Genomic DNA, 27,035 nt, shown 5'->3' on the forward strand with positions numbered 1-27,035 from the left:
AAATCCCATATCATTTTACCCCGTATAATGGAAAAAAAAAATTATGGTTTGATTTTTCAGGGCGGCAGAGTTGTACAGAAGTGGATTAGAAAAATAATATTTTATTTATGTTTTATTTTGAAACACAGGTCTAGAAATGGAGTTTCCTGTACATATGTTAGAAAAAGAAATTTCGATAAAATTTTGCATTAAATTAAATAGAAAAATTAAATAAACATTTCTCCATATTAAAATTGTCTTTATCCCTTTGAACAGTGAATATTAGTAATTCCTTTACATGCTAAACTTTAAATTTATAAAACTTACTTATACCACCAAAATAAGTTTATAATTGCCTCTTACCTGTCGTAAGGTTCGTGCAACTATGCTTTCTACAACTGGCCCCCTATCTTCATGTAGCAAATGAACTTCATCAAGTATGAGAAGCTTTACTATCTGGGAAAGAGCCACATCCCCAACACTCTTTCTTGTTACTACATCCCATTTTTCTGGTGTGGTTACAAGCATCTAGAAGACAAGCAAGAAGAAACAAATTAAAGTGGAAAAAAAGTCACATGCATTACTTATATTTCAACTATATCAACCAAAGAAGTATTTTTGGCCTCTTCTATACAGGTCAAATACAACATGTTTAAAATATCCCAGGATGGCATCTAATTCACTAAAGCATAGCAGTCAAATCAAAAGGATAATTCTTTGAAGTATTGTTTTAAGCAGGTATTTATTTTTTAAAATATTTTGCTTATTTTTGTTTTAGGTGTAAGAGTATATCACCTACATGTATGTAAGTTCACCCATGTTGTGCAATGCCCGTGGAGGTCAGATGAAGGCTTGGGATCCCCTGGAACTAGAGTTAGAATAGTTGTTAGCCACCATGTGGGTGCTGGGAACCAAACCTGGGTCCTCTGCAAGAGCACCGAATTCTCTTAACCACAAGTAATCGCTCCAGCCCCATTAAGCAGCTATTCAAACCTTAAAGTAGTTCGGTAGTTGATCAACAACTTATAGTGTGAAATTTAAGTTAAGAGCACCTCAAAATGTGAAAAATGCTTATACAATACCATGTATTAATAATGATGCTTATTTAATAAGGGATCACAAAGTGACAGAAACTCTAAAAGGAAATCAGATTAAAAACAAGACTGATTCTAGCACGGTCATCGGTTAACCCTTTTGAAGTCTGATATAAAAGCCGTCCTTTAATATCTACTAATAAATGCAACACATTATACATCAATACTGATACATATGTAAAGCATAGCTGACACGCACAAGGAACAGTGAATCACTCGAGATCAGGGACTCCAGAGCAGGAAATATTTATGTGACATCCACATACGTAAACCATTTGACATGAAGAAGCAATTATAAATCCATTTACTTTTTTACATAATGAATTGTTTGGCTCTTCTAAAAGCATACTGTGAAGTTAACACCTTCTAATGAAGTAATGCCATATTAGGAAATATATCTATACTTGAATAATTCAAAGAATGCATGATGTGATACATGAAAACCAAAGCTTCTCTTGGACAGTAGAACACATTATGGTAACTAATGACAGTAAGTCATCCAATTGTGCTCTCCTTTGGAGGACTTAACTGTTCTATTTCATATGTGTTTTGAAGTCACTTATGTGGATACCAATTTATTGTAGACAGCAAATGAGTATGATATTAACAAATGTACAATCCAAACTCATCAATATGACCTGCTGTACTGTTACAGATGCCACTGCAATTATTTTGAAATGCACTGTGGCAATTTAAAAATTTTACAGTTTTACTTCAACAGAACATCAATTAGCAGATAGAAATGAAAAGACAAAGCAATGCAAATATAAGGTGTGAAGTGTTACAAATTCAGTAATTTAGCTAATTTACTAAAGCTAAAATAGCAACCTGGACACAAATCAACTTTTACAGAAAAGATAAACTGTTAGACATGTTCTACTAGAATCATCAACAGATGTAAAATGAATTCTGAGATCTAAAGTACTAAGAAATACTCATTGTGTATTAAAATCTTCTACCACACTATAACAAATTTAACCAAACTTGAATGACAAATTCAAAACAACCCAAAGTATACTGGCATAAACAAGCAACAATAAAACTTATACTGCTTTGTACTGGAAGTTCTTGAAAAATATGCCCATCTATTTAAAAAAAAAACAATTCTCCTAACCTATAAAATCAAGGCACATTAAAATATAAAGAAGCTATTTTATTAGTTGAATTAATTAAGGAAGCTACAAAGAACATAATTAATTGTAACAGAAAACATAATATGTACTTCACATGAACTCAGAATACTCTACTGGTGCCTCCTCATAATTAACTTTCAGAGATAATAGTGTGATAACAATCAGACTGTAGAATCAAAACTTTCAGACATAAGAACCCTATGCGAATGCATTTGAAAAAGCCTGTTTCTATGGTTCACTTTCAGCACACTAACAGGTGGTTTCATTTATATTACTGTTCTGCCACTTCCGTTCCCTGGCTACAAAAGAAACTGTCACATTTGCTTAATGAACCGGAATTCATACGAGAAATTTCCAGATGCTCTTGTGTTAGGTCATAGGTCAGTATTTTTACTGTCAACATAAATTTCTTTCAGTATTTGGACTTAGCCCATCAGCAGTATAAAAGTCATTATTTGAAACTATTCCAATGTTATCACATTCACCGAGAAAACAGCATTGTTGAGAGTTTACCATTATGCTAAAAAAACCCCAGCATATTCAAATTTTAAAATGCTTATCAATTTGAGTATAAAACTAAAGGACTTAAAATTTTCCAAAACCAATTTAAACAATATTACTTTAAACTTACATCTTCTATATATAGTAAAAGTCCAATATTTTAGTTTTGTATGAACATTGCATGACAAGAATCAACTATTCTTTGCTAAGTGTGAAGTATATGACTCCTTCAGGAGTGAAAGAAAAAAATCTGAACTCCACAAGTTATTTGCATAACCCAATAGACCCCCACCACCAGATTTCACACATTCTGTCACATATGTTTAAGGCCTATCAAGTCATGTTTGTGTAGCAGGTGTATCTCAGTGCAAATTTATCCTCTGGGATTTAGTCGGCTATCTACTGGTATCTTCCTTAAAGATCAACTCTCCCTCACCCAGCAGTAATCAACTGCCTATAGTTCTCTGCTAAGGTGGGACCTCCTGTCAATTTCCCCAGGTCTATACTGGGTTATTGTCTAATTGAGTTTGTAGGGGTCTTGTGCATGCTGACACCATTGCTGTAAGTTCATATAAGCAAGTTCTCTGAGGTCTAGAAGACTCTATTTCTTTATGATCATGAACCAATCCTGGTTCCAGGGACATGCTCTCTGCAGTCTCATTCTTTACATTTTGGCCAGTTGTGGCCTTCTGTGTGCATTCTACCACAGTGCAAGAGGAAGCTTCACAGGTGTGAGTTGAGAGGTGCATTAGTATTCTCTACTGTGCCGGATAGGTCTCTCAACGGGACACACCTGGGTTGAGGCAGCCTTGACTTGGGAATTGCCTCCATTGGAGTGGCCTGTGGCCATGCCTGTGGGGGAATTTTCTTGAGTGCTGAGTGATGTGGGAAGGCCTAGCCCACCGTGGGTGGTGTCACCCCTGGGCAGGTGGGCCTGTAAGAAAACAGGTTGATAAGGGCCAGGGGAGGAAGTCAATGAGCAGTGTTCCTCAATAGTTGTGCTCCCCTTCTGCCTCCAGGTTCCTGACCAGAGTCCCTACCTTGGGCTCCCTGATGAACTATGACCCAGGAGATGTAAGCCAAATAAACCCTTTCCTCCCCATGTTGGTATTGGTCAGAATATTTTGTCACAGCAATGAAGAAACAACTAGAATAGAAATACAGTAATTGGTACCAGAGAGTGGGCTGCTGGCTGTGAAGAACCTGACCGTGTGGGGTTTTAGAATGATGTGGAAGATTCTAGAAGTCTGGGATAGAAAAGTGGTTGACTGCTATAAGCAGAACTTAACAGTTCATTCTAATAGGTGCCTGGAAGAAAGCAGTGTTGAGAACAATGTAGTTCCAGAGGGAAATAAGGACTTAACAGCAATTGGGATATTTTGGCAAAGAGTCTGGCTGGAGTCTACCCATGACCAAAAGCTTGCCTGAAGATAAGGTGAAAAGCAATGGACTAATTTCTCTGGTAGAAGAAATTTCAAGACAGTCTAACAGAAATGGTGGTGTGGCTATTAACGGAGAATATTATGCAGCTCTACAACAAAAAAGAGCAAATGGGGAAGAAAGAAATATAGAAGGTACAGTTTGGATTGAAAAGAGCACTTTGAAGGTAAATGTGGGAGCCAAGGTATGTGCTGGGGAGGACCCCTTTGATAAGGAGATTTAAAGTCATTTAGAAAAGAAATGGAGATTTGCACACAAACAATGGGGAGAGTGCCTCCAGGGCAAGAAGACACTCAGCTAACCTAAAAGCTAAGTTTCCAATTTGTGAAAGGAAAATGCTAGGGGGCTAGGGGAGGCACAAGGCACAGGACAAGATGGGAAGCAGGATGGGAAGGGAAGGATGGGAAGGGTAAAGCCCGCTGGGGTCCACCCCAAATTTGCAACCAAACTTGGGAGTGTCCTTCACCTGGTGCTGGCTTTAGAGGCATGAAAAATCCAAGAGCAAAAGGATCCTTGGTTTGTCCTCCACAGTTTCAGAGAGCTGCTGAAGCCAGGTAGCATAGAGAAGGCTCTGGTAGGCCATTGCATGAAGCTGTGAAGGTGAAGCCTGGTTGGCAGTGGGGACCCCAAGAAGATGTTCATGATGCCAGAGCTGTGGGACATCTGCTAAGGAGAACTGCATACAGGGATTGGTAACAGTCCATGAGAGAGATGTATGTGGCATGCAGCAAAGCTCCAGAGGCTAAGCCATCTAATCCCTTTGGAAGTAAAGTCCCAGAAGTTGGATGTGGAGCTACCAGATCTGGTGTTTGTCCTGTTGGTTTTTGGTTTTGTTGTGCTCTGGTATTTCTCACTACGCTGCTTTTCCTCCCTTTTGGAATGGTAATTCGGTTCCACTGTATGTTGGGAGTATGTAATTTGTCTTTTGGTTTTACAGTTAAGCAACTGCACTGACTCTCAAGAGACTTTAGTCTATGGACTTTTAAATTATTTTGAGGGGACTTTCAAGGGTAGACCAAACACATTTTGTTTTACATGGTCATGAGCCTATGGAGGCCAGGGAGCAGAATGTGGTGGTTTGAATGAGAATGTCCCCCATAGACTCCAAGTATTTGGACATTTTGTCCCCAGTTGGTGGTGCAGTTTTGGGAGGTCTCACAAGTGGTGGGTATGCTGGAGGAAGCACGTCACTGGGAGTGAGCTTAAAGAGTTCTTAAGCCTTGCCGGCGTCACTGTTCCTTCCTGTGCCTGCTAGAAGATGTGAGAGCTTAGCTTCTGCTCCTCCAGCCACCTCCTGCCACCATGCCTCTCAACATGAAGGACTGTAATTCCACTGGAATTGTAAACTCAAACTCATAAGTTTCCTTGGTCATAGTGTTTCTATCACAGCAAAAGAAAAGTAACTAATAGGTCTACCCACTGTTAATCTGTGTTTCCTGAGACTTAGTTGTAAAGGTTCCATTGTAGATGTGTCACTTAGGACTGGGCATCTCACAAATACTTATTTGTTGTGTGTGACGAGTTGTAGAATTCTGTAATAGTCTCCATCAATTTATTATGGAGAAGTAGCTTTATATTTTGATTTGTACTTTGTATGAATGCTAGCTACGTTTCACATCTTATTTTTTGAGGCTCTGTATTTGTCCCTTGTAGGAAGAGTTTAACTTTGTATTTAGTATTTAAATCATCACATAAATTCTACTTTTTATTTTTATTTAATTATGTATATGTGTGCACATGCATGGGCAAGAGCAGATGGGTGAGTGAGTGCATGGGCTCCTGTGTGTACCTGTAGAGACCAAGTGCCAGCATCTAGTGTCTTTAATGATCAATCTCCATTGTATATTTTGGGACAGAATCTCTCACTAAACATGGAACAAGCTCTGGAATCTACTTGTCTCCGTACCTCCAGTAGCATGTTATAAGACCTTGCTTTTATGTAGATGGTGGGGATCCAAACTCAGGTCCTCATGCTTGCGAGTAAGCACTTTACCCACAAAGACACTTCCCCCAGCTCAAAGTCTACCTTACACAGAGATATTAAACTGGGAATGTGGTACAGACTGTGCAGATCGTACAAGTGTGGCAATGAAATCTAAAATGGAGAGATTCTCAATACCCACCACCTGGCAGCTGCAAGGGGCAGCTACAAGGACCACAGAAAATTAGAGTGGAACTTGGTGCAGTGTCCTGGCAGACAGAACTTGAGCTGATAAGAACAGAGATGAGCTCTCCCTCAACCAGGAAGAAGCACTGAGAACATAATAGGCACTTCAGTTCACTGCTCAGTTGTGCTAATAAAATTTTCAATTTCAAACCCAGAGTAGCTGCATAAATGTAGCTTCAAGGACCACACCTATTCTGGCCAGCTAATCAGACCATCCCCCACCTGTGCCCACTCCTTCCTAGCCTCTAGGTTACCCTCCTGGCTTTCCTTCCTGAAATCTCCATACCGCCCCAGTAATTCAGACCCTGCCCACTGTGGCTTGATTCCCTTGTACCCTAACTAGCTACATTATCTCTCCCCATGCTGGCCCCCTACCAGAATTGGGCCTACTCCATTCTTACTTTTTACACCTCAAACCTCTGAACTAGCCTCCTAACCCAGACCCTGGACTGCTGCATCCTGATCACATGCACCCAGACTAGCTTCATTTTCCAGTTTCTGGGCCCAGACCTATTCTTCCTTGCTAGTTAGAGCCTTTCTCATGCTGTCCCCACATCCACCTTGTTTATAGGCCCTCCCCCATCTTCCTGCATGAAACCTGCATACTATCCTGGTAAGTCAGACCCCTGGCACACTAAGACTTTATTCCCCTGAATCTTGACCAGCTACATTCTCTCTCCCCAAGCCACCATTGTTCCAGTCTTGGGCCTAGGCCAACCCCCTCCTGCACTTCCTGTATCAGACTTCTGGACTAGCCTCCTGAGCCTCAGAGCCAGCCCACTATGTTTTGAGCCACCTAAACACAGTCTAGCTACATTCTCCCACTTCAGGCCCCCCCACCAACTCTGTCTAGCTAGTTAGACGCTTTCCACTGTGTCCCCACCCCAGCTTTGGCCCTGTGACCCCCTCCTGATCTTTCTGTCTAAGACCACCTCACTAGCCTGCCAGAAGCTAGCCGAAAGACCCCCAATAGCCTTTAATTCCTTTGGCCCACCAGATAGAACTACACTAACCAGCTTAGATCCATCCTGTCCCACCAATAAAAAATCAAAATTGAGAACCTGAAGCACATACCAACTAACTGTTCATACCTGAGCAGAGAGCAACCAAGCTATATCAACAATATAAACAGAACCAAACAACTAAACAAAAGCAGAATAGAATAAAATATGAGAAACACAACAAAAGAAATTCATATACTCAAACGGAAATGCAGAAACCCAAATAACACGAAAAGCCAAGACAATATGTACCCAACAAAACTCACAAGTCATACAGAAGTAACCACCCAGAGGAACCCCATGACGCAGAATTTAAATGAACGATTAAAAACACAATCAGAGAATTTAAAGAACCCATGGGGGCGGGGGAAGAGGGTAGGAATAAATCATTGACCTATTGACAGAAGCTCTAGAAAATACATATGGCTAAATGAAATGACAAAAACGATTCAGGACTTGAAAAGCGAATTCACATAAAAGTCAGAAATATTGAAGAAAACCTAAGACAAAAAAGAAGATGGAATTGAAAAATTCAATAAGTCAATTTGGAATGACAGGAGAAACCCTCAAATGCAGAATGAACAAAAGGGAAAACAGAGTATCAAGAGTAGATGACGGGCCATCAGGCCGGGAAGGTGGCCACCAGCCAGACCACCATGGCAACCAGGAATACAGGCTTGAAGCTGGAGATGGAGAGACAGAGATCGAGCACTGCCACTCCAAGTGCCAGTGGGAGTGGAACCCTGAGCTCTTCAGGCATCTGCCAACCAAGCTCATCTCCAGTGATGACATGACTGAACTTCCTGGGGAGTCGAAGCTAGAGCAGCACTTGAAGGAGAAGCCCCTGCGGCAGGGAGCCAGCCCCACTAGACCCAGCTGACTGAAGTGGCAAGCATTTGACTGCTGCCATGGACCAAGAATACCTCAAGTCATAATTCCTACAAAAATCCAATCTGATCATGGCCAAGTTAAAGCTGCAGATGATAGCGGAAGCCTATTCTACCAAAGATGAAGGCTATCAGAGGAGAATCTTGAAGAGGACTGTGCCCTTATGCATTTACAACATGGTTCCTAAAAAAAGTTTCACAAGTTGACAGCCATCTGGATAACAATAGCTCCTGCTGGAACAATTTGAGTGACTTGAAGACATTCATGAGCTTCTCCAGAGCGGCCATGGTGCAACCTCCCCAGTCCCCCACCACTGGGACGTGTGGTGCCTCTTAGCAGCCGAGAAATGAGTAGGGATCCATGTGGTGGACAGGAACGGAACCCAGGTGCCCAGCAATCTTGGGCCCATCCCCTCTATCCTGAGGATTATATCTGAAAGGTTTTATGCAGAGAAGAAAAATTTTAGTCCATCAAATGAAGTAGCTTTTTTTCAGGGGCTCCAACTCCCTCTTCTGACCACCTCAGGTATTGCAGAACATGAGTACTTATATACAGAGAAAAAAAAATGTTTGAGAATCTGAGACCTTGAGAAAAGAAAGAGAACTAGAGCTGCAGTCCCCTCCAGTGAGCTGGAGTCATGGTCCCCTCCTGTGAGCTGGAGTCATGGACCCTTCCCATGAGCTGGAGTTGTGGTCCCCTCCTGTGAGCTGGAGCTATGGTCCTCTTTTTTGAGCTGGAGCTTTGAATCACCTCCTGTGAGCTGGAGCCATGGTCGCCTCCAGTGACTCAGAGCTGTTGTCACCTACCATGAGCTGGTCCAGTGGTCCCCCCCTCCTGTGAGCCAGAGCTGTGGTCCCCTCCAATGAGGTAGAGTTGTGGTTCCCCTCCTGTGATCTGGAGCTGTTGTCCCCTCAAATGAGCTGGAGCTGTGGTGTCCTCCCCTGGACTGGAGTCATGGTCCTCTCCAGTGAGCTAGAGCTGTGGCTCCCCTCCTGTGAGCTGGAGCTGTGGTCCTCTCCTGTGAGCTGGAGTTGAGATCCTCTCCTGTGAGCTGGAGCTGTTGGTCGCCTCCTGTGAGCTGGAGCTGTGGTCTGCTCCTATGAGCTAGAGCTGCAGACCCCTCATATGAGATGGAGCTCTGGTTCTTCCTATGAGCTGGAGCTGTGGACTCCTCCTGTGATCTGGAGTCATGATCCTCTCCTGTGAAAAGGAGCTGTGATTCCCTTCCTGTGAGCTGGAGCTGTGGTTCTTCCTAGGAGCTGGAGCTGTGGACCACTCCTGTGAGCTGGAGTCGTGATCCTCTCCTCTGAGCAGGAGCTGTGGTTCCCCACTGGAGCTGTGGTCCTCTCCTGAGCTGGAGTTGGGGTCCTGTCCTGTGAGCTGGAGCTGTGGTTCCCCACTCTGTGGGCTGGAGCTGAGGTCTTCTCCTAAGATCTGGAGCTGTGGTTCCCCCTCTGTAAGCTGGAGCTGAGGTCTTCTCCTAAGAGGTGGAGCTGTGGTTCCCCCTCTATGAGCTGGAGCTGTGGTTCCCCTCTTGTGAGCTGGGGCTGTGAGCTCCTCCTGTGAGTGGGAGCTATGGTTTCCCTCCTGTGAGCTGTAACTGTGGCACCCTCATGGTAGTATGGACTCCCAATCTGGGAAGGATGATCGGAGTGGACTGTGCTGGATCAAGTGCTCACCCTCTATTCAAGATTAATGCATATATCAGCTCTCACTGGAGAAGTTTCCTTATGCAGCAGATGGTGATTGACACAGAAACTTATGGCTTTCTGATATGTGGTGAGGAGGGGGCTTCAGAGTGCTTGCCTCTGAAGGGGATGCCTCTGTCGGGCTTCTGGAGCTCAGTGCTTGAGAGTCATTGCAGAGGAGGAGGTGGAAAGATTGTGGGAGCCAGAGGTGGAGAATGACCATACGGGGTGGGAGTTCTCCACAGCTGGCCAGTTACTCAAGCGAACACACAGCAATGGTGACAGCACGCACAAATCCTATGCAAGCTCTAGTGAATGAACCCACACTGGAAAACATTTGGGGATTCAAGTTAGATGCTGCAGACTTTATTATCCAGACAGAATACATTGAATTGAGTGGGTAGGGGGGTGTAGGGAGGTATGGATAGGCAAGGGGACATAAATATCATCAAATCATATTGTATGGAAATGACAAAAATTACATAAAAATTGTTTTATTTAAAAAAAAAGGTAGATGATAAAGTTGAAGAACTAGACCATATGAGCAAAAATCAATGATATTGAGCAGATTTTCAACAGGATTATAGAAGAAAACTTCCCCTAGTTAAGGAAAAAAACGTACCTATACAGATACAAGAAGCACATAGAACACCAATTACTCACGACCAGAACAGAAACTGTCTCCAGCATATCATAATAAAAACACTAAATGTACAGAACAAAGAGAGGGTAATGAAAGCTGCTAAAGAAAAACAAGTTAAATGCAACAAAAAACGCACCAACATTACCAGAATCACAGCTGACTTTTCAGTGCAAACAATGAAAGCCAGAAGAGCCTGGACCAAAGTGGTTTTGGTTATAAATGACAACAGATGCCAACCCAGAATACTTTACCCTGAAAAATTACCTATCATAATTAAAGGGGAAACAAAAATTTTCTGCAGCACAAATAGGCTCAAAGAATTCATGTCAACCAAACCAGCCCTACAGAGAATACCAAAAGCAATACAAAGGACTAAAGATAGCAATGAATAAACTAAGAAGTTACAGAAAGAAAACAAACGAAGGTATAATTATTGAAACACAAAATAGGACCAAGAACAAAAATAAAAATGACTAAGAAACACCCTAAAAAGTAACCAATATCCTTTGTAGTTAGGGAAATGCAAATCAAAACCACTTTAAGATTTCATTTTAACCTAGTCAGACTGGTTAAGACGAAGAAAACAAATGATACCAAATGCTAGCAAGGATGTGGAGAAAGGGGAACGCTCATTCATTCCTGATGGGATTGCAAACTTAGGCAAACCCTATGGAAAGCAGTGTAGAGAACTCTCAAAAAACTAAAAATGAATCTACCATATAAACCAGTTATACCATTCCTTGGCATATTCCAAAAGGTCTCATACTACTGTACAGCTTGTACATCCGTGTTTATTGCTGCTCTTTTCACAACTGCTAAGCAATGGAAACAACCTAAATGTCCTTCAACTGACAAATGGAGTTCTACTCATTATTACATAGGAGAAGGAGGAGACAGGAAAGAAAATATTCCCTGAAAGCAACAGATAAACAGAATAAAGTACATCCTACACAACAAACCAGCAAATATTCAACACTACCAGAAAAAGAAGAAAAAAACTACCAATTAATCAACCAACTAATACAACAAACAACAAAATTATAAAACCCTTCTGAATTACACCTTGAAGCAAATGATCTTAGCTTAATAACTAAAAGACACAAAACTAATGTACCAGATTAAAAACACAATCCAGCTATCTCCTATCTCTGAGAAACTCATAGAAGAAAGATGCTTCTAAGACAACAGTCAAAAGCAAAAAAAAAAAAAACTATGAAGGAAATGGAAACTTCAAATTACTATAGCCACTCTCATAGCTGATAAAGTAGACTTCAAAACTAGTCAGAAGAGATAAAGCATATCACTAAATACTAACAAAATAAGTAATTCATCAAAAAGACATAATTATTGCAAATACAAATGCACTAAATCTTAGGGTCCTCAATTTCATAAAACAAGCACAACAATAATAGCAGACTTCACTATCCTACTAGCATATGTGGATATATCTTTTAAATTAAAAATTAGCAAAGAATCGTCAGAGCTGAGTTAAAACTTACATTGTATGTCACAAAGAATACCTTAATAAGCACAAAAAACTATGAGTACTTTTGATTTGCCAGAGGACTTGGGTTCAGTTCCCAACACCCACATGATAGTTAACACTGGTCCTTAATTCCAGTTCCAGGGGGTCCAATTACCTCTTCTCACCTCCATGGGCACTGCATACATATGGTACACTTACAGGCAAAATACCCAGTCAGTTAAACAATGTATAGGACTTTTTTTTCATTCTCTCATATTTACACTCAAAAATTCATTAAAAATTCCTAGAAAGTATCAACTTTAAGGAGTATTTTATAACATACAGTACATATTAATTAGTTTTCTATTCACAGAAATTTAGAAAACAAATGCAGAAAAGCAAGCGACTTATGTTCTCCCTCATTTACGGACTGTAGCACCAATCCCTTATATGCGACTATATAAATTTTGATGTAACACCAGGAGCAAGGGAAAGGGAAAGGATACATGGCCGTAAAGGGAAAGAAACAACCTGAAAGAGGGACAGTAGGGAGCAGATGTTACCTGAGGGAGTTGGAAAAACTGGGCGTAATCATCAGGGAGGAGAGGAGGGAGGGACAGGCAAGAGACCATGGAGAGGGAGAGGGACTGAAGTTAGGAGAGGAAAAATGACAGGAGTTGGGAGGTATTGGGGGGAGGGTGGGGGCAATGGGGGCACTGTGGCTAGGGAGGGAGGAAGGAGGGAAGTGGGATGGGGAAAAAATAGTGGAGATGAGTGAATCTCAGGGGGCTAGGAAACCTACAGGGAAAACTGATGCCCTAGATAGCCTATGAGAGTGTCTGAACATTAATGCATATGTATACCTGGGAGCTGTTTGACAGGAAGTGCAGTTCCAGATAGAAGAGACCTCCCTTAGAGTGACAAGCATGCCATATAGCACTCATCAAAGAAGCTTCTTTCTGCATCAGATGGAGGCTATTGCAGTTGTACATCTGGTCCTGCACAGAGAACATACGCCTGGGAGATGCCCAGTACTAGGTGACACATCTGCAATCGAATCTCTAAAACTAAGGCCCATGGAACATAGCAGAATAAGGGGTAGAGAGAAGGCTAATGCACCTCTCAACTCTCACCAGTGAGGCTCTTTTGTACATCAAGTGTGATGCACATGGAAAGTTGCATCTTGCCAACTTTTGGAGAATAAAATACTGTAAAGTGTAAGATGGGACTCCTATATGGAACCTCAGCCACCCACGGCTCAGGGACCATTGCAGAAGAGAAGGTGGAAAGATTGTAGAGCCAGGACTGGTTCATGATTACAGGGAGATGGAGGCTTCCAGGCCACCGGAGGCTTGCTCATGTGAACCTGTGGCAGTAGTGGCATTGAATGTGGGGCCAATGTCAGCTCAATGAAACAAGGGCCCAAAGGGCAGGCAAAAAAACAGGTAGTGGGTCAGCACTAGATTAATAACTATTTGAGACTGATTGCTGCTGGGTAAGGGAGACTATGATTTGCATACGACTGCTGGACAGGCTGACTAGACTCCAGTGGACGCATATACACTGAAGGACACTTGGGTATAAACACCTGAATGGATAGGACTTAGCATGTATGGCAGAGTGCATAGGGTTCAGTGGGGGGATAGGGGAAGGCATGGATGGGGGAAGGAAATCTGGATTTGAGTGGGAAATACTGTATGAAATTTAAAAAGCTCAATAAAAAAACCAATGACTAATATTGTGGGAGAGACAAAATAGTGAAGAAGTCACATACACAAAAAAAAGACATGTGAGATTAAAGTAGGGACTGCAATGCAGTATGTACTAGCTAGGAGGCCACGGCCTTCCAGCAGCAACCAAAAGCTAGGAGACACAGGACATGGTCCAGAAGGAATCAATTCTGCCAGTATCTTGTCTGTATGCATCCAAATTCCAAACTGTGAAGGAATTAAGATGCTGTTGTTTTAAGGTACTAACAAATTGTGGTATTTTTGTACGGACAGACCTAGAGAAACAACTCAGTTTTCAATCATAGTTTAAATCAATCTCCATACATGGTTTGAAATGTTACATCAGCTGCTGGAAGGGACAGAGACAGTCTCTTTAAGTATGAAACTATTGGTAGGTAAACCAGGTTGTAGTGGATAGACCCACACTCGAGAACATTTGGGGACACAAATTGGACTATACAGTCCTGACTGTATATATCATAGAGTACATTTAAATTGGCCAAGGGGAAATAAGAGGAGGTGGGTATAGAGGAGGAGATGTAAATACCATCACATTATACTGTATAAACTCACAAAAATTCAACTAAATAGAAAAAAAAATAATAAAGCAGTTTAAAAAAAGTGTTGAGAAGGCAGGGAAGGAGAACAAAGGTCATATGTGACATCAAAGAGGAAGGGTGGGTAGTGGAGGTGGGAAGGTGCAGGGAGGGGGTAAAAACAACAAAAGCAAATTTTGTCTGAAAAACGTTGAAAGGATACATAATTCTTTGTAAGGTAATTAAAAATTTGTTAATCCCCTCCCTTCCCCAAAGTTGCATCACTGGCTTTCCATCAACTGAAATGTCTCATCACTATTTTATTTTTTGAAAGCACAATGAACATTACCTTGCTTACGTATTGCTACTACAATAATAATTAGTTATAGCCCCCAATATATTTTTTATACTTAGTCATAATACACGATCTGTAAAAGTAAAACAGAATGTTGAATTTGTTAATTATTCATTTCACCTAATATGGTGCCATATACATTTCTCATTTGATGAAATAAAGTGGCTATAATTTTTTGTTGTATGTTAAGCCAGTCTTATAACATGGTTTAGAATACTAACAGTTATTTCAAGATCTCCACAGTGCTTCCGTTTCAAATTTAACTGCAGTCGTACCCACATTCTCATTCTCTTCTGTTTTAAAATAACTAAGTGTGAACAGACACAAAATCTAGTTGGAAACAATATTCAAAACAGTAAGAATCACAAAAAAAAAATCCATATGTCAAAGCACCACTAAATTTTGTAGGACAGATGTGTTGAGAAATAAAAGAAGCTCATTATATTATGTTTATATTACATATTATAGTTTCTTTATATGCAGCTGTATAATTTTCATGACCTTAAAAATAAACAATATATCACAAAAGATGTTAGTAAACACATACCTGAGTTCGCAAAATTTCACTTTTTGACAACTGCATATCACCAGTCAATTCTTTTACAGTGATGCCCAGTGGGTCTAGACGTTTGCTGAAGTAATTAGTCATTTCAGCTGCCAAGGCTTTCATTGGAGCAACATACACAATCTGTATCAAAGGAACACCAGCATGCAGAATGAGCAAAAGCTACAAAGACATTTGTTTCATAGTAGGCAATACAAGTCACAACTTATTATGAAATATGATTTTGCTACTTCCTGTAAAATATGTTAATAATGATATCTGGAAAGTACTTATCTTTGCTGGGTGTGTCAGTATTTAAAGGACAACAGAATATGCTTACACCACCTCATCACTCTGAAAACAGATTCTCTTTCAAAGTGTATTTTCATAACTTTTCAAAAGGGTAATAGGATTTTCACAACAAAAAGAGGGACTGCCTTAATAGTACTGAAATAAATCAAGCACCATTGTTCTTTATGCGACTTGTACAATAAATATCTCTAAGAACTTCATCCCTGCCGGTCTTGGACCCAAGTGAGTTACAATTCCTTCACCTCAGATTCCTGGACTAGCTTCCTAACCCAGACTAGCTCAACTCCCTAGCATAGACTCCACAAGCTCCTTATCTGTCTGACACAGATCAGAACAGCCCTCCTACTAACCTGACCAGCCTACCTACTACCCTGTCCTACCATCCACCCAGTCGACTACCCTGCAAGAACATGAAACACCAAACAATTTATCTTCTATACCTGAAAAAAAAGTAACCAAGCTACATAAATACTATTAGCAGAAACAAAATTAAATTAAACAAAAGCAGAGTAGAAGCTCCTGTTGGACACATAACCAACAAAGAACATCCATATGCCCAAACAGCAATGCAAAAACACAAACAATGTGAAAAACCAAGAGAATATGTGCACAACAAAACCCACAAATCTCTAAAGAAAGAGATAGAGGAAGATATTAGGAGATGGAAAGATAAGTTGATAGAATCAATATTGTGAAAATGACCATCTTCCCAAAAGCAATTTATAGATTCAATGCAATCCCAATCAAAGTACACATGACATTCTTCACAGACCTTAAAAAAATCATTCTAAAATTCATATTGAATCACAAAAGACCCTGAATAGCCAAAGAAATCTCGGGCAAAAGGACCAACACTGGGGAGATCACCATACCAGATCTTGGATTATATTACAGAGCCATAGTCATAAAAACTGCATGGTAATGGCACAAAAATAGACATACAGATCAATGGAACATAATAGAAAACCCAAATATGAGTACATGCAATTTCAGCCACCTGATATTTGATAAAGATGCTAAGATCCCACAATGGAGGAAAGACAGCATCTTCAACAAATGGTGCTGGCAAACTGGATTCTTACCTGCAGAAGAATGAAATTGGACCCTTATCTTTCATCCTGTACAAAAGTCAACTCCAATTAGATCACAGACCTCAATATAAAACATGAAACTCTGAACCTGCTAGAAGAAAACATAGGCAATGTCCTATAAGATATATGTATAGGAAAGGATTTTCTAAATTGGACAGCAGCTGCTCAGGCACTAAGGTCAACAATCAGTAAATGGGACCTCATTAAAATACAAAGCTTCTGTACAACAAAAGAAACAAACAAGGAAGGAAAGAGGGAACACAATGAGTGAGAGAAAATCTTTACCAACTATACATCTGACAGAGGATTAATATCCAGGATATACAAAGAACTCAATAAATAACCCTATAAAAAGATGGGCAATAGACCTGAACAGAGTTCTCAAATGAAGAACTAAAAATGGCTAAGCACCTTAAAAAGTGCTCAACATTCTTAGTAACTAGAGAAATGCAGATAAAAACCACTTTAAGATTCTACCTTACCCCAGTCAGACATCCTAAGATCAAGAGAATGAAAGACTCCAAATACTGGAGAGGATGTGGAGAAGGAGGATCGCTCATTCATTCATTCACTGCTGTTGGGAATGCAAACTCCTGCAACCATTATGGAAGGCAGTGTGGAGAAACCTCAAAAACTAAAAATGAACCTACCATATGATCCAGTTATACATCTTTTTGGCATATGTGGAGAAAGGGGAATGCTCATTCACTGCTGATGGGAATGCAAACTTGTGCACATGGAAAGCAGTGTTGAGAACTCTTAAAAAGGTAAAAATGAACCTACAATATGATCCAGTGATACCACTCCTTGGCAAATACCCAAACGACTCATCCTACTGTAAGAATACCTGTACATCCATGTTCGATGCTACTCTCTTCATAATAGCTAAGAAATGGAAACAACCTAAATGTCTCTCAACTGATTAATCGTTAATGAAAATGTGGTCCATCTATTAAATGGAATTCTATTTGGCAGTAAGAAAAGATGAAATTTCCGGGTATGCTTGCACACTCCTTTAGTCCCAACAATGGGAAGGCAGAGTCAGGAGGATTTCTGTGAGTTCAAAGCAAGCCTGGTCTACATAGTGATTTCCAGGCCAGTTAGGGCTATAGGGCAACTCTGCCTCAAAAATACCAAAGAGAGAGAGAGAGAGAGAGAGAGAGAGAGAGAGAGAAAGAAAAAAGAAAGAAAAAAAAGGATGAAATGAAATTTGCACATAAATGGATGGAGCTAGACAGTGTTATACTAAATGAAGTAATACAAATGCAGGAAAGCAAGCAATGGATGTTCTCCCTCATTTGCAAATTGTAGTACCAATCCCTTAGTATATAAATTCTGATGTAACAGCAGGAGCCAGGAAAAGGGAAAGGATACATGGAGGTAAACAAAAAGAAACAACCTGAAAGGGGGATAGCAGGGAACAGATATTTCCAGGGTGGGGAGGTGGGGAAAGTGTGAGTGTTTGGCTTTGGCAGGGAGGAAAAGAGGGAGGGACATGCAAGGGGCCATGGTGTGTGTGTGGCGGGGAGTCAGGAGAGGGAGGATGGTGGAAGGCAGGTGTAATTGGAGGGAGGGTGGGGATAATGGGGGTGCTGGGACTAGGAGGGAGGAAGAAGGCTGGACAGGAGAAAAAGGAGTAGAGATGAATAAATCCTGGATCTTGGGGTGGGGGGGAAGTCTAGGGAACCCAGAGGGAAATGTGATGCCCCTGAAACCCCATGAGAAATGCATATACAGTATCTGAACACTAGTGCATATGTATACCTGGGAGCTGTTTGGGAAGTAACAAGTGACAGACAGAAGAGACCTCCCATTGATTGGTTGGTAAGGGTCATCCAGGAGACGCCCAAAATAATACAGGCTTTGGCCAAATCTCTTTGTTATCTCCCAGAACTAGTAGATAAGACTCAACTGCTGAAGAAAGGACATATTTCAGATACAGCAGGAACTGACCTGGAAGCCTAACCAAAGTTTGGCTATCATTATGCTGGATGATGATATGCAAACTGTCAAGGGAGAAAAACAATCAATGGTCCAACCCGGTCCTAAGGCCTAATAACCATAAAGATTAGCATGACAACCTATCCCTTTTGGTGCAGTGGTGGCACTATAATCTGGGGAGCAATCAACAACAAACTGGAATTAAAACTCTCTCAACAGGAGGGAACTCATAGGTGCCCTGTAAACTTAGCCGAATACAAATGGCAGGAGGGGACACAGATCCTAGAGAAAACCCTATCTCTTTCATATCTCTAGACAAAATTCCTTACTATATGCTAAATATAGATCCTTACATTTACAGACAAGCATACCATAGACCACTCGTCAAAAAACCTTTGTTTTGTAATAGATGAAGGCTACTGAAGAATCCCACAATTGGTCAGACACAGAGAACATACTTCTGAGAGGTGCCCAGTCCTAGGTGACATAACTACAGAGGAACCTCTACATCTAAGACTCATGGAACATAGCAGAATAGAGGGTAGACAGAAAATTTGTGCATCCATCAACTCCCACCAGTAAAGCTTCCTTATACAACAGAGTGTGATGTACACAGAAGACCACAACTGGCCAAGTTTTAAAGAATAAGACTGTAGAGTGTAGGATAGGATTCCTATATGGAGTCTCATTCACCCATGCCTCAGGGACCACTGCAGAAGTGAGGGCATAAAGATTTTAAGAGCCCTGGTTCATGAACACAGGGAAGCAGAGGCTTCCAGGCCACTGGAATCTTGCACATGTGAACTTGTGGCAATGGTGGTATCGAGCACAGGACCCATGTCATCTCAATTAAACAAGGGCAGAAAGTGGAGGAGAGAAATAGGTGGTGGGCCAGCACTAGACTGAGAACTATTGGAGACTGATTGCTGCTTGGTGAAGGAGAATATGCCTTACATACAATCCCTAGATGGGCCAAGCAGACTCCAGTGGATGAATTTACATTGAAGGACATTTGGGTACAAATGCCTGAATGGATAGGACTTGACATGCATGAGGTCTGGTGGGGAGATAGGGGAGGCATGGATAGGGAATGGGGTCTAAATCTGATTAAAAGCTGTTATATGAAATTACAAAACTCAATAAAAAAAATTAAATTTAAAAAAAGAACTTCTAGATTTCATAGAATTGACAGCCTATTTTGACTTCCATACCTTAAAAAAATATTGTCTGTTCTGTAATTAGCCTACCTTAAATTCATTCTTTTTAATAATACCCTGTTGAAAGTGCTGGCGGATTTCATGTAAGACTGTGAGCATTGCAATGTTGGTCTTCCCAGCTCCAGTAGGGGCACAAATCAGCATGTTTTCATTGGTATTGTAGGCAGTCTCAAATACAATTGACTGGATTCTATTGAGTCTCTTCATTCCTTTAAAAGCCAGCTGTCCAATCTAAATGGGGGGGAGAGAACATGCTTCGTTATAAATAATATAGATGGATCCTACAAAACACTGAATATAAACATTAAATTTCTCTGGTTAAAAACAAAGACTTTCAAAAATTTCTACCTCAGCCTCACACATGCTGGAGTAAGCATGCACCACAATGCCTAGATCATTTCCAGTATGTCCTGTATTTAAACTAAAGGGTATGTAATTAAGAAAGAACTCTAAGTACTATTCAATCTAATGCATGTGGAAACTGCAACTCACTAATATGAAAACATAATTCTATATTTACATATATATACAATCTTCTGTATAATATATACGGTTACATGAATATGCATTGTTATCTACCGAATAAACTGAATAAAGTTACAAATTTTTTAAATCCTCCAAAAGTTTATAAATTACTCCACACCCCATATTCTGCATCACGCTAACTAATCTGCATTTACTTTTAAAATTGTGAATTAGGAAACATATGAAGCTAGGCATGGTGGCATACTTCTTTAATTCCAGCACTCAGGAGGCAGAAGCTGGTGGACCTCTATGAGATCAAGGTCAACCTGGTCTACATAGTGAGTTCCAGGCCAGCCGGGGCTACAGGGAGACCCTGTCTCAAAAAACCCAAAAGAAACATATAAAAAAAATTTACTTATGAGCTTATTGATAAAAATAAAAGTATATTCAGCTACTAAATGCATAACAGTATTAAAAAAACATCACTGGAGCACTCAGCATACTTTATAAACCACTAAAATAAAATTAAAGTGAAGTTATGATAGATGTCTCCCTTCCTCTCTATCACCCCATCTATCTATTTTTCTTGCTTTCTTGCTCCTCTCCCCACCCAGTCCACATTCCAATCTATCAATGATAGGGATAGAATCCAGGACATTCTGCATGCCTGGCAAATACTCTGCCATTGGGCTATATCCTTAGCCTTTGGAAGTTTCTTGTTTTGTTTTTTGTTTTTTACCTCAAAATCTCAATCCTGCTGGAGTCCTGGGATTACAGTAGGTAGGTTTTACTTTTGTTACTTTGGCTGTTTCTCTTGGTTAGCTTTGGGCTTGCTTTTTTTTTTTTTTTTGAAAAAAGGGCTCTTGGAGCCCAGATTGGCAATGAACTGCTGAATCCTGCCTCTATCTCCCATGGTCTGGGATTACAGGCATGAACACCATACTAAGCAAGATTTTCTTTTTTTTCAGTCTTTAATAATATTCAAATTACAGTCCCAAATTTGTTGATCTTAGAAAGCAAAAGTTTAAATAAAAAGCATAATTATATCAAAAATCAACTTTTTACTCAGCTTTAAAATTACATAGTAATATTTCATTGTTTTAAATTCCATACATGGGGGCTGGAGCGATGGCTAAGCAGATAAGAACACTGACTGTTCTTGCAGAAGACCTGGATTCAAATCCTGGCACCCACATGGCAACTAACAACTGTCCATAACTCCAGTTCCAGGAGATATGACTATCTCTTCTGTCCTCTGCAGGCACGACACGGGTGCACTTACCTACACGCAATACACTCATACACATAAAATAATAAATAAAATCTTAAAAATAAATAAATAGCTGGGCATGGTGGTACACACCTTTAGTCCCAGCACTCTGGAGGCAGAGGGAGGCGGATCTCTGTGAGTTCGAGGCCAGCCTGGTCTCCATAGCAAATCAGGCCAGCTGTAGCTACAGGGAGACCCTGTCTCAAAAAGACCCCCCCAAAATAAAATAAATAAAATTCCATATATATAATAATGTCTAAATGTAGCTAACAATAGATACTTCCAAGTATGTCCTATTTTTATAACTTAAAGAATACATATGATTTTATACATTAATAAATAAAACTAAACTGAAATTATATTTTCTGAGTACATTAGCATTTGCTTTCTAAGAGAAAACTGAGTGCCTCATGGCTCATTTTTCTTAACTGCTTCCCTTTTAGCTTTGATAGTGAGTCTAAATACAAAACACTTTCCTTTTTAATTGATTTTAACTATTAAGCACTTTTAATACACATAATAATCAACACTCCAGAAATATGCTCAATGTGAAAAGTTTCATGCTAAGTCCATATTGGATTCACCAGACAAGGAGTCTTAGAGAAATAAGACAACTCTTTTATGCAATCTTCAAAAAATGTATGCCTTGATTATTCCTTTATTAAGTAATGGCCGTTCAGGCCAATCTCAAGTACACATTCTTTTTTTCCTTTTTTTTTTTTTTCCTTTGGTCTTTTTGAGACAGGGTCTCCCTGTAGCCCCAGATGTCCCAGAACTCACTATGTAGACCAGGTTGGCCTTGAACTCACAGAGATCTGTCTGCCTCTGCCTCCCAAGTGCTGGGATTAAAGGCATGCGCCACCACGCCCGGCACACATGCTATTTTTAAAAAGTAACTTGGATGGTATTATTTTCTAGAAGACTAATTTGGAAGCATACCCATTTGCTATTTATAGTATTTTTTTACTGATAAATTATTTTTTGTCAGTTACTTTGCCAGTTAATGATTAGCACTAATTAGGTATCTAAAAAAACAGGTATGCTGTCCATTCCACGCTAACACATGTATCATAAGCCTTACTTTAAAATATTAAAACAGTACATATTAAAATTTTAGAAAGTTTATAAAAATTATATATGCTAAGGTCATTTACATTATGTAATTTTCATAGTTTATGTTGTCCGTGGCTCTGTGCAGCATTAGCTTAGGCTCAAAATTTCAGAATAAAAGGTAATAAACAACTCAGTACATTCAGTATGAGCTTAATGTGCTGGAAATGTTCAATAGCTCTTAATAGTCCTCACAGACCAGGCTCTATGCCACAACCAGTTAGAGTCATAAAATTAAAGTTAAAACAAGGATGAGGAGTGTGGCTCAGAATATATACTTTGTAGGCTTAAGGTCCTGGGTTGAATCCTCAGTATAAAAAAAAAAAAAACCAAAATTAAAACAATTCACATGAATAACAACATACTTGAATATTTACTAGATAATTGTATTTACGGATAACTGTTCATTTAGGAGTCTTCTTTTAAAAGTTAAGCAATTTCACTTAAAAGTCTTAGCATACTTCACATACATCACTAATAAAATAGTAAAACAGATGATTATGGTCATCACTAATAAAAACATTTTAAAGAAAACTAGCCAAATGGTCAAAATTACAGAAAAAGTCTCTGTTGTCATGCAACTTACATTCTAGTAAGAAGCGAGTTGTTCTCTAATGAAATAACTAAATTATTTAAAATGGTCATATAATTACAATTTAATGGACGCCATAGTTGAGAGGAACAGGATGGAAAGTCACTTTACATTTCTAAAAAGAAGCCCCAAGAAAAGGTTATAAGTTGAGAATAAAATGGGGGAAGAATATAAGCCACAAAAAAACACTTGTAAACATAGAGATTTTTAGGCAGAAAATTACCTAGTTCTAGATTATTACATCAGAACAAAGTTCACCTATTCAAGGAATTATACAGAGGCCAGAGATGGCTGTTTAGTAGATTCTTCTAGAAAGAACGCCATCTAAGCTTTTCAGTTGTTTTTCTTTTGGGATAGGGTCTCACTATGTAGCCCAGGCTGACCTAGAACTGACAAACCTTATGTCAAAAGTTATGGTGGTTAATAACCATGTGTAAATCCAGTTCCAGCGGATTTGATGCCCTCTTCTGACCTACTGGGGCATCACATGACAGGGGTGCAGTTACATACATTCAGGCAATACACTCATACAAGTAAAATAAAAATAATAAATAACATATTATAAGTGACATATTGAAAACCCAGGGGGCATATTCATCTGAATAAAAGAACAATTTTCCCATAACATTCACTTATCAGAACCATTTATAATGACTCCAAGAATTCATTTACTATACGTACCAAATCAAAAATATAATATAAATGAAATCAATGTGTCTACATGTCAAAACTTAAGCTTAATATCATTGTTATGCATGTCCAGAAGAGAAATTTTTAAAAATCTATTTTAGTTGGTGACTTCAAATTTTCCTTATATTTTAAATATGTAATTTAAGAAAATAAATATATGTCATACAATATGGCTATAGTAGAACATTTTCCATAGAGAACAAGCTCTAAACCATTTTGAAGTTTTTGTATATGGTGAAAATATGACCAAGATTGTTTTTGATGTTTGATTTCTATAGGTAGATAAACTGTTCAAGAATCATTCATCGAAAAAGTTTCTCCAATAAATTACTTTTGCATCTTTATTAAAAGAAATCAACTGCGTGGTCACTGTCAGTAGCAGCCGCTCCTCCATTCTCACGGGTGCCACTCCTTCGTTCTCCCTGGGCGTCAAGGCCACTCCTCTGCTCACCCTGGGCTGAGGCTGCTCTTCTGCCTGCCCGGTGCTGAGGACGCTCTTCTGCTTGCCTGGTGCCGCCTTCTGTCATCGCTTCTGCCCTGTCCCGGACCCCAGGGCTGGTGAGGAGACTGTGTCAGTGGAGCCACATTCAGACACAGGAGACCAGGTTCAGTGACACAGGTCTGCTTTATTGCAGGAAGGCACAAGCTTATATAGGGGTAGTGGTCCAGTCACAGCACAGCAAGTGGGATACCTTATTAGCTAAGACTTAACATCCTATCACAGAATAGCCGGTAGGATGCCTCATTAGCATGCTGGGTTTCAGATTACAAAGCCTGGATTCCTGGAAACCACATGACCCTTACTGTTGCAATATCTAAGTGTTGCAATTTGGATTCCAAGGGTGGTGATTAGGGAGTGGCAAGCTCTAGGCATCAGTCTCATGATCTGTTAATGGGAGCAAATGTCACAAGGCGTTTCTTGTGGCTCCAGTGGCCCAGCCATTGCCTCAGGTCTGCTGTATGGCTGTCATTAAGACTGTCACCCTAGGCTCAAGCCAGTCTCCCACACAACTGGACATATATCTGTGAATATTCTGTCATTTGTGGCCTACATAAAAATTTAGGATCATGTGTTGCTTTTAAATAGAAAGCTTTTTATTTTTAATTGGAATTACATTGAATTTATAGATCTATTAGGAGTCTAAACCTTATTATCAAACTTTGTAACCTTTGACATTTATGTTTTCCACACTTAGGTAAGCATTATTTGATTTCTTTGCGGGGGGGCGATTTTTTGAAACAGAGTCTCCCTGAAGCCCCAGGTGGCCTTATTCTCAGAGACCTGCCTACCTCTGCCTCTTGAGTGCTGAGATTAAAGGTATGCATCACTACATCTGACTTCTTCAATTTTCAATACATCAATCTTATATCTTTAGTAAACTCAGACTTATTAAGGCTACTGCTGATAAAACTGTGAGCTTTCTTAGCAGTTATATCATCCAGATAAAGAATTTGGTTTTTGAGTGAGTACATGTGAGTATACTACCCATGGTGGTCAGAAGAAGGTGTCAGATCCCCTGCTCAAGCAAACATGATGGAGTTCTTGATTGAGAGAAGTGTTCTCTCTCCATACTGGGCAGAGAGGAAAGCTTTCACTTCTCATTGCTACTGCAGGCATTTTTATACACAGGAGATGCAATATTCACCTCAGCTGGAAATGGTTTGCCTTCTAGCTGTTCTCTGGGGCACTATGTTTATAATGTCATAGTCTTTTGCTGTTCTCCTTCCTTGTCAGTGTCAGGGGGCCAGTCTCAGAGAAAGTGCAGGAAGTCCCAGAGCTTACTTAAGATAAACATGCTCACGTCTGAGACAAGGGGTGTGTCTTGTTCTCAGAATTCACCGTCAATGAGCAACACATGACAATTTGACAATAATTTATACTATAGAGTTAAATGTTATAGATGACAATAAAGGACTGAAGAGCAGGTCCAGCAGTTAAGAATACTGACTGCTCTTGCAGAGGGCCCAGGTTCAGTTCCCAGTACCCACATGGCAGCTAACGACCATTCGTAATTGCAGTTCCAGGGGATCCAATACCCTCTTCTGACCTCCATGGGCATTGCACAACACAGGTTTATTTCATACATGTTGGTAATACACTCAGACATATAAAATAAAAATGAATAAAGTTATAAAAATAGTAAAGAAAATGCTAATGACCAAGCTCAAGGCAAAATTGTCTTACATAAGCTAAAGTATAATCAATTTTTTAAGTTCACAAAATAGACTTCAATAAAACGAAGACACTTGTGGTGCTACAGAAACAATCTGCAAATTTTAAATTATATCATAGAAAGGAGAAAATATGCCAAAACACATCTGAAAATAGACTGTATTCCAAATAATAAGAAAACTACTCAGTTAAAAACTAGACAAATTATTCAGAAAGAAACTCCACTAGGAGAGAGAGGTGTGGTGGCACATGCCTTTAATCCAAGCACTCAGGAGGCAGAGGTAGGCAGATCTCTGTGAAACTGAGGCCAGTCAGGTCTACATAGTGAATTCTAGGCCAGTTGGGACTACAGAGTTACTCTGTCTTGAAAATGAGTAGGATGGGGGAGAGGACAGGCATCATCAAAGATGGGTCATGGTAGCTCATGCCTTTAATTCCAGCATTTGGGAGGTAGATTTCTGAGAGTTCAAACACCCTGGTCCACATTGAGAGTTCAACTCCAAAAAGGGCTACAAAGTGAGATCCTGTCTAAAACAAACAAGCAAATGACAACAACAAAAAGCTATACCAAAAAAGAAAGACAAATAACACATGAAAAGATGCTCAAAATTGTAGGTCATAATTAAAGTCACAATGAGATATTACTGTAGACCTAAGCAGGTTAAAGTTTAAAAGCAACATAAAGTGTTGACAAGAATGTGGAATAAATGGGATATTCAGATTGCTGGTGTAATTAAATAATGCTCCACTAATCTTAAAAAGCAGTTTGCTAGTTTCTTATAAGAATAAATATAAAACCGTAACTTACCAAAATCCTATTCTAAATTTTTTACCAAAGGGAAACAAAAATCTACGTTAAAACAAAAATCTATGCAAGAATGTGTATGTAAGTTTAATTCATGCTCAGCACAAAGTATCAACAAGTTAAAAATCTTTCACATGGAGAAATCATGAACCAAATTCTTTAACTGTTACAGGACCTCTAGGGAAAGTAATTAGGGCTACATGAG

General features: G+C 39.8%; 1 protein-coding gene across 7 annotated transcripts in view; it reads right to left on the reverse strand.

Annotated features, from left to right (window-relative positions):
• Ascc3 (activating signal cointegrator 1 complex subunit 3) overlaps window positions 1-27,035 on the reverse strand; it is a 379,245-nt gene that overhangs the window by 259,390 nt on the left and 92,820 nt on the right. For all 7 annotated transcript variants that reach the window (XM_029558579.1, XM_029558580.1, XM_008822937.3 and 4 more), the window contains 3 exons: window positions 19,756-19,956; window positions 15,168-15,308; window positions 343-507 (listed from right to left, as the gene is read on the reverse strand). In XM_029558579.1, the coding sequence (XP_029414439.1) occupies window positions 343-507; window positions 15,168-15,308; window positions 19,756-19,956 (507 nt within the window). The remainder of the gene's footprint in view (window positions 1-342; window positions 508-15,167; window positions 15,309-19,755; window positions 19,957-27,035) is intronic.

The sequence above is a fragment of the Nannospalax galili genome, unplaced genomic scaffold (genome assembly GCF_000622305.1).
Source record: "Nannospalax galili isolate Female #2095 unplaced genomic scaffold, S.galili_v1.0 scaffold448, whole genome shotgun sequence".
In the NCBI taxonomy this organism is placed as follows: Eukaryota; Metazoa; Chordata; class Mammalia; order Rodentia; family Spalacidae; genus Nannospalax; species Nannospalax galili.